At 41.3% G+C, this 12,067-nt stretch overlaps 1 protein-coding gene across 1 annotated transcript in view; it reads left to right on the top strand.

Moving 5' to 3' along the window:
• LOC147121772 (uncharacterized protein C1orf21-like) overlaps nucleotides 1-11,795 on the top strand; it is an 82,665-nt gene extending 70,870 nt beyond the window's left edge. Inside the window, exons 3-4 of the mRNA XM_085982265.1 lie at nucleotides 1,560-1,620; nucleotides 11,005-11,795. Of these exons, the coding sequence (XP_085838391.1) occupies nucleotides 1,560-1,620; nucleotides 11,005-11,043 (100 nt within the window). The 3' untranslated portion in view covers nucleotides 11,044-11,795. The remainder of the gene's footprint in view (nucleotides 1-1,559; nucleotides 1,621-11,004) is intronic.
• Nucleotides 11,796-12,067: the final 272 nt, after the last annotated feature.

Raw genomic sequence — 12,067 nt, 5'->3', positions numbered from 1 at the left:
TTATCTCTACCCAAACTGTTTCACTATCCTGCTCCTTTGACCCAATATCATTTCTCTGTATTATAGTGATTCCTTCCTTTATTAACATAGCCACCCCACCTTCCCTCCCTTCCTGCCTGTCCTTCCTGGTTGTTAAATAACCTGGTATGTTTAATTCCCAGTCATGGTCACCCTGCAGCCATGTTTCTGTAATGGCCACAAGATCATACCCATATGTAGTTATTTGTGCCGTTAACTCATTCATTTTGTTACGAATGCTACGTGCATTCAGATAAAGAACTTTCAAATATGTTTTGTGACACTTAGGGCTGGATTTTCCTAAGCCCCTGGAGTCGGGTTGGAGGCGTGCGGGCGATAAAAATCGGAGATCCGGGGGTCCCGCCTCCAACCCGCCTCCATGTCAATTTCATAGGAGTCGGGTTGCTGACAAGTGCTGGAACCCGACTCCCAGAGGCGGGAAGCGATTAAAGGCAATTAAACTGCCTGTTAACAGGTAGTTTTTTGCCTATTCGCGATTTTTATTGCTGGTTTGTGGGCTTCCCGACAGCTCCAAACCACGAAAAGTTTTCGAGGCGGGACGCGGGTCTGAGGTCTTGGAGGGGTCGAGATGCCCAGTGTTCAGGTGAGTGAGGGGTGCAGGAGTGCAAAGGTAAGTGTTTTGCAAGTGTTTAAAGTGTCTAAATAAGTTTAACTTACTTTTACTTACCTTTACAGGAGTCCTGCATTCCGGTGTCGGGAGTCGGCTGCAAGAACCACAGAAGCTCCGATTTTTAAAAAAAAATCAGCTTCTTGGTTTCTGCAGCAAAATGATTTTAAAGTTATCCTGAGAAAGGACTGAGGCTGAATTAGCAGTTTTTCAGTGCTTGACAGCTTCAAACAGCTACTAAACACTGATATTTCATCTGCCAAGAGCTTTTGACAGATGAAATGTCAATCTCTGACGTCACATGTTGCCGGGTGGCCCTTAATTGGCCTGCTGAGCCCACAGGGCGGGCTCAACAAGGTCAATCAGAGGAAAATCCAGTGGGTTGGCCACATCTCCATGGAGGCGGGACAACAAGCCCGAATGTGGGTTTCCCACCTCCAACCCGCCCCCGTAGCAAAATCCAGCCCAAAGTTCCTGTTTTTTCCCCTTTTACTACTTTACCTTTTACTCCATACCTTCTGTCCCTTCCTGACACGTTCTGTTTTTTAATTTCCCCACTGCTACCTAAGTTTATGACCTTCTCCGTTGTCATTTCTGTTATTTGCTCTCTAGAAACATTCAACTTCCTATGCAGCTTCATGCCTGTCTCATCCTCACTCCCTGTTATCTGGAGGAGACGGCCGATTCTGTTCACTGTGCCCCCTGAGCTAGTATAATAACCTAGCCTGTAACCTGGTTAACCCTGCAGGTCCAAGTGCTTACTGTACGCAGTAGAGTATGCAAATACTTGTACTTGGTCTAGGCAAAACAACAAGCGCATGTTAAATGCCAGTAATTATCATTATGTGGTTCCTTTATGCAGAATATTAATATATGTTTAAATGTAATGCATGTTTTTAAATATCCCTTTTAGCATTCACACTTCAGACAGTCAGCAAGAGTTCTTCAAGATGCTGGATGAAAAAATTGAAAGGGTAAGATTTTAATTAAGTTCTTTCTCAGTAGCTTTTCTTGGCTAATTAATTCTGACGCATAATCTACCTTTCTCAAGTTTAAAATTCCTTTCTCTTCCTCCCCCCCACCCCAACTATCTGTCTTTCTTTCACAATCTGTCAGAATTTAGTCACCTTTCTTTGGCAATCTGCGAGATTAAATAAACTATAGCCAAACTCGTCTCCTAAGAGAGTAAAATGTGCACTTAAAATGTTGATATGATTCATTTTAATGCATTTATTAGCAGTTCTCCAACATGGTATGCAGGCTTCTATGGCCAGAGACTACTCGGATATATCTCCATGAATCTACTTGTGATCTATGGTTAGCTAATCAAAATGCGACAATACGATTAATTCATTTTTCTTTACCTGCCAACAAACCTCATCTTCATTTTGTCATTTAATAAAAACGTTATCAAAATACCACTTAAAAGAAGAAGCTTCAAATGATAATTCATAAAGTATAGCAGCTTACTAAGAGAACCTGGGATAAAATTGCTCTTTAGCTCCCTTTTGCTTTTTAAAGCGTTATAGCGTAGTGAAGAATCAACTAGAATGAAACAATAGTTAAGTAAACTCAGTTACAGCTTTAAAATTGCTAAACAGATTGCTGGCCTATGAATTTGATTTTGTATATTCTGTTGAGCACTCCCCGTATATAGATGGTGAGTTTTAGATCACTACACGTATAAAACACACCATCAACCCGCGCAAAAAAAAAAAAACAACCCTCAGACAGCCAGATGCCTTGTTTTGATCGAGTCAGTAACGAGTGCATTCTTCCGCCATCCACTTTGATGTTAAAATCCATAGCTTAGGTTGCCAAGAGAGGAAGCTGCAGTATTCTGAATGACACAGAAACAGAAAATGCTGGGTACGCTGAGCAATCCAGGCAGCATCTGCAGAGAGAACGGGCAATTTGACGTTTCGGGTGGGGGCCGTTTGTCAAAGCCGGAAGATATTACCGACGAATAGCGATTATAAAGAACTCAATGAAGGGAATGGGGAGGGGAAACACTAACTCACTGTCTGCCAGTCACATGCACACACAAATGGTATGATCTGTAAAGTGGAAAACAGGAGATGGTTAAATGGCAGAAGTTATGTTGACATGAGACGAGATTACTTCTGCCATTTAACCTTAAACACTTTACAGGTCCTTCTATTTACTTCCCCTCCCCCTTGCCTTTGCTCTGTTCCTTTTTAAACACTGTTCATCAGAAATATCTTCCGATTTTGCCGAAGGGCCCACGCCCGATATGTCAACTTGTCTGTTCTCTCCACAGATGCTGGCTGACCTGAGTTTTTCCAACATTATGTCCCAGATTTCCAGCATCTGTAGTACTTTGCTTTTTGTTCGTATTTTAATGATCTCAGTACCCAATGTTTCTTCAAGTGGAAATGTTAAGTCGCCTTCCAACCTCTGCCGCACTTTCTGTTCCTAATACGAATGAATACAGTCGGTCAGATGTTGAGCAAATTTACATAGCCATACAACTATTTTTGAGTTGTGCATCCTGTGTTTATTAGTACAAAAGAGTTATTTAGACCCAGCAGGCAATCAGTGCCAGCAGTTTTATCAATTCAGTTTTATGATTCATAATACTACACGCTGCCTGTATTTAAACCATACATATTTCAAACCATGAGGTTTGATTCTTGTTTTTTTTGGTCAAAAGGAGGGATTTATTCTATTTGACAGAAGAAATTTAACCTTCATCTCAAGGAGCCTGAAGTTATTGTATGTAACGGATGTAGTTTAAGATTAGGATATGCGGTATATATATGTTCCAGTTGATGGATTTTCCTGGGTTTTTTCTACCTATTTGTAGCTAGTATCATGTAACAATAAAATCTCTCCTACTTGACATCCCCTATTTGTGATCTTTTGTCAAGAGTATGTTACAAAAAACAATGAAAGATTGCTAAACAGAGAAATGTACAAAGGTTCTTAAAGTTATGTTGAGTAACAGCTATGAGAGCAGCGAAAGAAAACTGGTCCACAATTGATCTGGGATTTCTGAATGTCAATGACCCGATGGTATTATCCTGGCTATTGTATGGAACCATTTGAGAACTGAGTATTTCTGCACTAAAAGCCAAGTTGGCCTAGGATTCCAATCATTTTCATTTGTTCACAAGATAATTACTGATGAGGAAGGCCATTTGGCCCATCCTCATTTGTCCATCTGGTAAGATCCTAAAGTCTTCCAGGTGTTCAGCTCCATTGCTCCATCTGGAATTCTCTACTCCATATGTTGATTGTTCTGCCTATTTACATAGTTTGCCAACTCATTTTGTAACTTATGATCTACTCTTCTGATTCCACTGCTCCTCCTAGTTGGGTATGATCTGCAAATGTCACCTCATTGAACCTTTGAATACAAGTCAATTATGTAACGTAGCAACAGTAGTGGTCCCATCACCGAGTAGCACCCCACTCAGCACTTCCCAAGGTTTACTCTGAATCCTCATATATTTGAGCTGAGCCCATAGCTTTTTATGTGAAACTTTGTCAGATGCCTTTAGGAAGTCTAGATGCACCATGGCATGGGGATTCCCACAGTCCACTTGGAAGAAGTCAAGGAGGTTGGTCAGGCACAATCTTCCACTTCTGAATCCATGTTGACTGCTGTTTACTGCGTTACTACTGCACAGAAAATCAAGTTTACACAGAATAGCAGTAAGAGTAATGGTCAGTACTTGCCAATGTCTTGTCTTGTTCCCCTTTTTGAATATGGGCACCATGTTGGCCTGGTTCCATTCTTTAGGTAGCTCCCTACACTCCATTGACTCCCTCTGATGATCGTCAGTGTCTCATAAATCTCCTCCTGGTTTCTCTCAGCACTGAGGGATAAGTACCTGGTGATTATTGGTTTTATGCCCTTTTAGCCCATCTAAGATTTCTATCTTATTGGTGTCAAAGTTAATTATTTTACCTGGGTTACCTCTGTTTGGGACCTGTTGCTCATGTTATCCCTTGTGAATACTTGGAGGAAGTAATCATTCAGAATATTTACTTTCTTGTGTTCACTCTTGATCTGTTAGCATCTGATTGCCCTCTTACCATTGTAAGAATTTTTTACTATTGTGTTTAGCTTCTGCTGCTGTGCGTTTTTCTAGGTTTCTCTTTGCCTCTTAAAATGTTTCTGCATTTTCTCATCTTTGTCCCAATGCATCCCCTTTCTCCCTGCAGGGTTTGGTTGAGGTTATTTTCCCCCTTTATCTCACTTTTCCATAATATTATGAATTGAGACCCATTCATTGCTTGGTTTTATAATCTGTCACAAGTGCCATTCTGTAACTCCTTGGTTTGTGAAAGTGATTTGGTGTGACTATGACTTGACTGGAGCTGTGGAGTAAATCCCTGACCTTCATCATTCTACCCTATAGTGGGTGAAAACAAAAAGCAAAAGGAAAAACAAAATAAGCAAGAACAACATTTCACATATTGAAGCAATTAATTTTTCCAGTTATCTATGTATGTTTGCAGTAAGTATGTTACATTGCAAACAATAGCCAAACAGTACCGAGTGTCCATAAGAAGATTTTTAAGCTGTTTTTATTTTACAGCAAATAGATCATGTCATAAGATTTGGTATTAACTGTTGATGGGAATATGCTGGTTTTATATAGGTTTCCAAGTTTTCTGACGATGCAGTTATTATTAGGAAAATAATTCCTCCCCACTCTTCCCTTTCCTTCCAATTATTAAGTTGTATTATACTAATCTCTTGCAGTCATCATATCATCCTCTTCACAGTTACGAGGTCAAGGTACTTCTGTCCTTGGAATTTCATGACTACACACAATAAAAAGGGACAGGCCAATTGGGCCAAAAACCCTTTTCCTGTTCCTAAAAATCTATGTTAATAGAAATTCTTAGAAGTCAGCTAACAAAACATGTACAGGTACACTATCCCTTATCCGAAAGCCTTGGGACCAGCTGAGTTTCGGTTTTCGGAATTTTTCGGATTTCAGAAGGTATTATTATAAGACTGGGAAATTTGTATTTAATATAAATTTTTAAATGTTCAGGCTACCTCTTGCGACTGTTCCGTGTCTCATTCCCCTTCCTGCTTCTCTGGAAAGCCGGATATCGGCTGACTCCTACTAAGCTGGCCCGCAAATCAGGTCAGGTGGGGGGGGGGGGGGAGAAAAGAATATCGGACGGGCCGCGGTTCAGGTCGGGGGGGGGGGTCGGGGTCGGGGGGGGTCCGGGTCGGGGGTGGGGTCAGGGGGTAGAAAAGAATATCGGACGGGTCACGGTTCGGGTCGGGTCGGGAGAAAAGAATATCGGACGGGTCGGGTCGGGTGTGGGGGGGGAGAAAAGAATATCGGATGGGCGTCGGGTCAGGGGAGAAAAGAATATCGGACGGGCTGCTGCAGCTATCGGACCGGCCGCTGTATTGTTGGGTTCACTCTCCCGGTACCTCCTTCACACTGCCCGGCTCGGCCTGCAATCTCCTGCCCAGGAGGGAACTCTGTGACCCTCTGCCCTGCTCAGCGTAAGTCGTGCGCCACTCTGGTCATGTCGTGCGCACGACTTACGCTGAACGAAAAAACTTTTGGTTTTTAGAGGTTTTCGGAAGTTCGGATAAAGTATAGTCTGTCTACCTGTAGTAGAAAAACAGCTTATGCCTGTCCATCTTCCTTTCTAAATTGCTCCCCTTTCTCTCTCGCTCCTCTTTTTAAAAAGCTTCACGATTTTTGCACATCGATTTAAACAAGATCCTGTTCGTTGGTCCAGGGTAGTTCATTTAGGAGAATGAACATTTGGCATGCTAGATCTAACACATACAGCCAGGTGTTGCTGAGCTCCATTTAATATTGTGTTACATACGTAGGCAGCAATATGAATACATGTTCCTTGCTGACTGGGAGGGTTTTATGGGAATAAGAAGACACTGATCCTACCAACTTGAGAGAAATAAATAGGCCATTGGTTTTTGGCAGCTTTCATAAAGTTTCAGGGTTAGAACAAGTACTGTAGCCTATGTCTGTCTCTCTTTTCAGCTGTTGGCATCAGTTGCTTTGTGCTGTTCCTGTTTAAGTGAAAACATTACCACTCTTGATCTGACCACTGCACATATTTCCTTGGCCTGAAATGCTTTGTTGGTATGCCTTGGCTTAGTTTTAAAATCCATGTTGAGTGCAAAAAAAACTTTCCCCAATCACAGACCACTATAATTGGTGTCTGCTTATGAACCATGACCCATGTTTACATTTCCAGGGGAGTTCAAGGAACAAGTAGCTCCTGTGTTAAGAAGAGATGATAAAAGAATGGTCAAAGTCCTAACATGCAGGAAGCAGAGGTCAGACAACTAATATTCCTCCAACCATAGCCAATGTTAATTCTCTTACGGTCAAAAAGCAAAACTGCATTAGGAAAGACAGAGCATCGAGTGTTGTAAAGTGACCAAAATAATTGCCGCTCTAGCAGTGTCCTCTGGTAAGCACACTAGAAATGTACAGAAGACGAATTTCATATGTGAGATCTCTCGCAGGCCAGTTGGTCTCTCCAGTACAACAGGCATCTCCAGTGGATTTCTTTATTTTGCTCAATTCACTGATGCATTTTGTCCCACCAAACTGAGGGGAATCCTTGGTTGAGAAAACAGGAAGACATATCCGAAGAACTGGTGCGGAACACCTCCATTCAGTTCGTAAGCATGATCCTGAGCTTCCGGTTGCTTGTCATTTTAATTCTCTGCTGCTCTCCCACTCTGACCTCTCTGTCCTTGGCCTCCTACACTGTCCCAATGAAGCTTGAGGAACAGCATCTCCTCTTTCGATTAGGCATTTTACAGCCTTCCAGATTCAGCATTGAGTTCAACAATTTCAGATCATAACCACTGTTTCTATTTTTTCGGACAGTAACAGTTGTTAATCATTTTGCTATTGCCATTTACACCTCCTGTAGTCCCATCTTTTGTTTCTTTACTTGTCCCATTACCATCCCCTTTTGCCTTGCACCATCATCCCTTTTGTCATTTAATCTCTCCTGCCTTCCACCCCATCACAGACCTTCCCTTTTGTTCTTTCCTCCCCTCCCCGCTTTCCCTGCCTCTGTATTTGCTTAAAACCTGTCACATTTCTAACTTTTTCCAGTTCTAATGAAAGGTCATTGACCTGAAATGTTAACTTTGTTTCTCGCTCCACAGATGCTGCCTGACCGGCTGAGCATTTTCTGTCTGCTCACTGTAAAACTAGCATAGATTCAGAAATTGACAATCCCTTAGTGCCCTTTGAGGGTAGGGACAGGCAGAATCTTTAGTCAGCCTGCGCAATAGATTACAATAACCTGATTGTGTAGTGCTCTAGTTCACTTCTAGGCAAATGAGCTTTGCACGAAATTTCAGTGTAAGATCCTGTCAGCGAAAGTGACACAGAAACTGGCATCATTTATGCACAAATGCGACCCATGATATTCGGGACCTGTTGTGTTGGATTATGCCTGTGGGGTGATTACATTCATCTGCATGTGCTGCAGAGTTAATGGGTTCTTAAAGTATCAATTACCATAATTGGAAAGGTGGAATAGAAGGAACCATCTGTAAAAGCTAACCTGGGTAGCTTAAGTGTTTGTCTATTCAGTAGATATGCAATTAAATAAAGAGAACACATAGGGGCAGAAATTCCTCCCCAAACGCGTGAGTACGGAAGGGGTACTCACGCGTCTGGCCGGAGGAAATGCCGGTTTTCAGCATGCACAGCGCATGCGCTGAAGACCGGCATTTCCTCTCCTCTAACCCAAGAGGTGAAGAGGCTAGCGCGTGCGCTGTAGGGGGCAGCGCGTGCGTCTTGGATTTCCTCTGTTTTGGGGGATTTGCGCATGTGTAAAGGCCTCCGGTCTTTACGCTTGTAAAAAGCACACGTAAGCATTTATTTTTACAGGTAAGTGGTGTTTTAGTGCAATTTAGAATTTTTTTTCCCACAGGTTTATTATTTTAAACAATCTACAATAAGGTAAGTTTAGTTTTAGACCCTTTTTATTAAAAAATTATTTTTTTCAAAAAAATAAATTATTGTTTAAATTATTTTTTTAAACTTATTTATACTTAATTTAATGATTGGGATGTTTTTTAAAATTTTATTTAAAGTTTAAGTAGTGTTTTGGGGTGCAGTACTTCTCATGAGTTTGACAGTTCTTACTCTCAAACTTATGAATGAAGTTTCCCCTCCCCTGATTGGTTGAACAGTGCTCACCTGATCCCAGCCGGCACATCGCACTAACTACGCCGCTGGGTCAGGTTAGCACAGCGCGCCGACATCAGAACCTGGCCACTGAAAGGAAATCCACTGCGGGCCAGGTTTCAGATGTCGGCGCGCAGGGTGAGCGCACATCGGGGGCTTGCACATGCGGCAAGCCCCCATCACCAAGTTCTGGGCCAATAATAGGGAGAGAGTTGTAAAGTTATAACTTTTCCAGAGGTCTGATGTTTGACATCAGTTGTCACAAACTTTGAATTACTGTTGCTTCCTCTTTGACATTTCTAAGTTTAATTAGTGAATTTGTCTCTGTCAACTCTGTAAACTGGTTGGTTTGATCATTGCAGCTACACAGCAGAGCTATGGAATAGTGTGGTCAATCACCCAATGAAATGCACACATTTAAAATTTGAAAATATTGGGTTGGGTTTTCTTACTGCTTGCATTGACTAAGTCCATAGGCAGTGGGTTTTTTTTCCCCCTAATCATGGTGCTGAAATTTTCTAGATTTGTTAACTGTCTTCAACTTTGATGAGGAAATTGTTTTGAAACAGTTGCAAGTTAAAACATGGCAGTTTTGCCATGCTTAAAATGCACTAGTGGTGAAACTGAGTGGATGTTTTATGATTGAAAAAAATAATCCTTTTTTTTCAACCATCTCAGTTGTTGGGTGGAAATTTTCTCCTCTACTATATGTAAGGTAGTCAGGAGAGGAGAGAAAGAGGGGGTCTGGTTGGTACTGCGAATTCACACACTGATCTTTTACCTCTGGAACAACAACTACTTGCAATGTTCTAGCATCTTAAAAAAAGAGAAACGTCGCAAGGCATTTCACAAAGGCACAAAAGGAGTTGGCACTGGGAGCCTTTGCGAGAGGGTTAGGAGAGGTGATTGAAAACCGAGTGGAAGAGAAGTATTTTGAGAAGGTTTTTAAAGGGGGTAAGTTTGGGAGAGGGAGTTTGAGAGGCAGCTGAAGGCACTCCCTTTAAAGCTTGAGCAGAGGGAGGGGGAGGATATGCAGGAGACCAAAGTCAAGAATCCAGGAAGGGATGTTGCAGCGGTAGAGTGGGGCCATTTATAGACAAGATTGAGGATTTTAAATTGGATCCTATTGGAGACAGCATTTTAATATATGTCAGCAAGGATGGGTGTGATGGGGAATGAGATTTTTCACATGACAGGATGTGAGCCAGGGTCTTGGCTGATTTGAAGTTTATGGAGGTCAGTGACTGGAGAGGGTGAGTCTGGAGCTGCTAAAAGCATGGATAAGGGTTTCCATGGTTCAAATCCAGATCAAACTATTGGGAATGTGTTTTTCATGAGGGTCCCAAGTGAAGTAAATTGAGTTTGGTCTTTCTCAGCCTTGTTCCAAGTGGATGTGGGTCGACCGCACAAAACAGTTTGCTCTTTGCTATTAAATTGGCAGTGTCAGGAGAAATTTACACATGTTTCAGGGGTGCTATTCCAAAGCTGCCATTCAGGCAGGTTCTTGGAAGTATAAAAGATCTTCAGTGTTTATCTGACCCATGCTCTTGCTGACCCTGGAGTGTTTGATGCTTTTTCACTACCAACCTTATCATTTGGTGTTGGGATGTATTTCTTTCTCTGAATCCCCTTACTGTAGACAACTAAATCCATCATCATTTGGGTAGCATAAGTATTTTGTGGCCATCTTTGTACTGCTAATAAGTATTGCACTGTTGTGGGGCATGCCTATATTTCTTGACACCATACCTTTTCATCATATGTAATGCTTTACAGTCTTGCCCGTATTCCTTGCTAAAGCTTACCGTGCCTTGTGCATCACTTTATGTTAAACTGAAAAGGTTGCAGTTGAATTTGAAAAATACTTTATGAAAAAAAATGCAATATACTTTATCAAACTAACTGCAATTTATAATCAGATCTGTTTCATGTATTATAAAATGTGCTTGCATCCTAAGATGTGCCTTATGAGTAAAAATAAAAATTATGTTTGAATTCTAACAAAACAATTTTCCGTTGGATCCTAGATAACGACAGCAGTGAATTTCTAAAGGACAGCTGTCATCTGCATTGATTACATGTGCATTAAATGCCTTAAAATTAACTTGGTTTGGGGCGAAGAATATAATTTATTGAATTTTTAAAAATGGTGTTTATCTTTTTTAGGGGCGTGACTACTGTTCAGAAGAAGAGGACATTACATAGTGCCAATCCTTTCACACAATGTACGACTACCACTGTGTATATAGACTAAAGCCAGACCAGTATGTTCAAGTTACCACTGCGAATAAGACTACATTGGAGGTGGAAGCCTTTTTGGCATTGTGTGCTACATTATGGGACTAATGTTTCCTTGCGAATGGAAATGCTAGCACCGCTGAGGACTATCAATGCTCTTTGCTGCTAATGATTTCCTTTCTGCATTCTTACTTTTCGTGCCCGCAAGTATGCAACTTTGAACGTTGCCTCAAACTCCAAGGAAGACAACTGGTGACAAATAATAGTAAGTCTGCTTGAAAACTCTGCATGGTTGACTTGATGTTACAGTCAAGTCTGGAAACACAAGCTTTCTCTGACGAACTTTCGAAATCTGTGAAAGGCCTCTGTCAAATCTTGTGAATTTGGGTTGATGCTACCATGGATAGACCTCTTCCTGTTCTTGATTCCTTCAATCGTGTCTCCAAGCAGTGAATGAATGAAATGTGCAACAAGCGGCAAAGGGCCTGTTACTTTCTACGAGGACACTGTCTAATAAACCCAACAAATGGACGCACAACATTGGATATAAAACTTTTATTCTCTCTGTTGGAACTGATAAGCACCTGTCCTATCCAAAAAAAATATATATAAAAAGCTTTCTGTCTCGGTGCTGGATAATATGGTTGCTTTTAGCAGATAATGGTGTTCCCAGCGACATTTTGAATTTTTTTTTCTATTAATAAAAATATTGTAGTTTCTTTCTGTAGTTTGCTATTGCTTTTTCATCTCGGGATCATGAGGTTGAAACAAAAGTAGGATTACGAACTGGTTTTCCTGTTTATATGATTCTGTACCACTGACCTTACTGGAGCACAAGAACACCCAATCACAAAGATTAACCTTTGGAACTAAGGTTAATTGCAGCTTCAGAAAACCTTGGTGATATAGATAAACATGTTTTTCATTTAAAGAAAAGCACAGGTGTAGTGTTCTATTACCAAACCATAAAAACTAGCCAGAAGTAAATGCG

This window comes from Somniosus microcephalus, chromosome 3 (assembly GCF_052327205.1).
Source record: "Somniosus microcephalus isolate GS21.2 chromosome 3, FLI_Smic_1.0, whole genome shotgun sequence".
Taxonomy (NCBI): Eukaryota; Metazoa; Chordata; class Chondrichthyes; order Squaliformes; family Somniosidae; genus Somniosus; species Somniosus microcephalus.
Note: the sequence above shows the minus strand (reverse complement) of the source record. Positions and strands in the feature narration are given on the sequence as shown.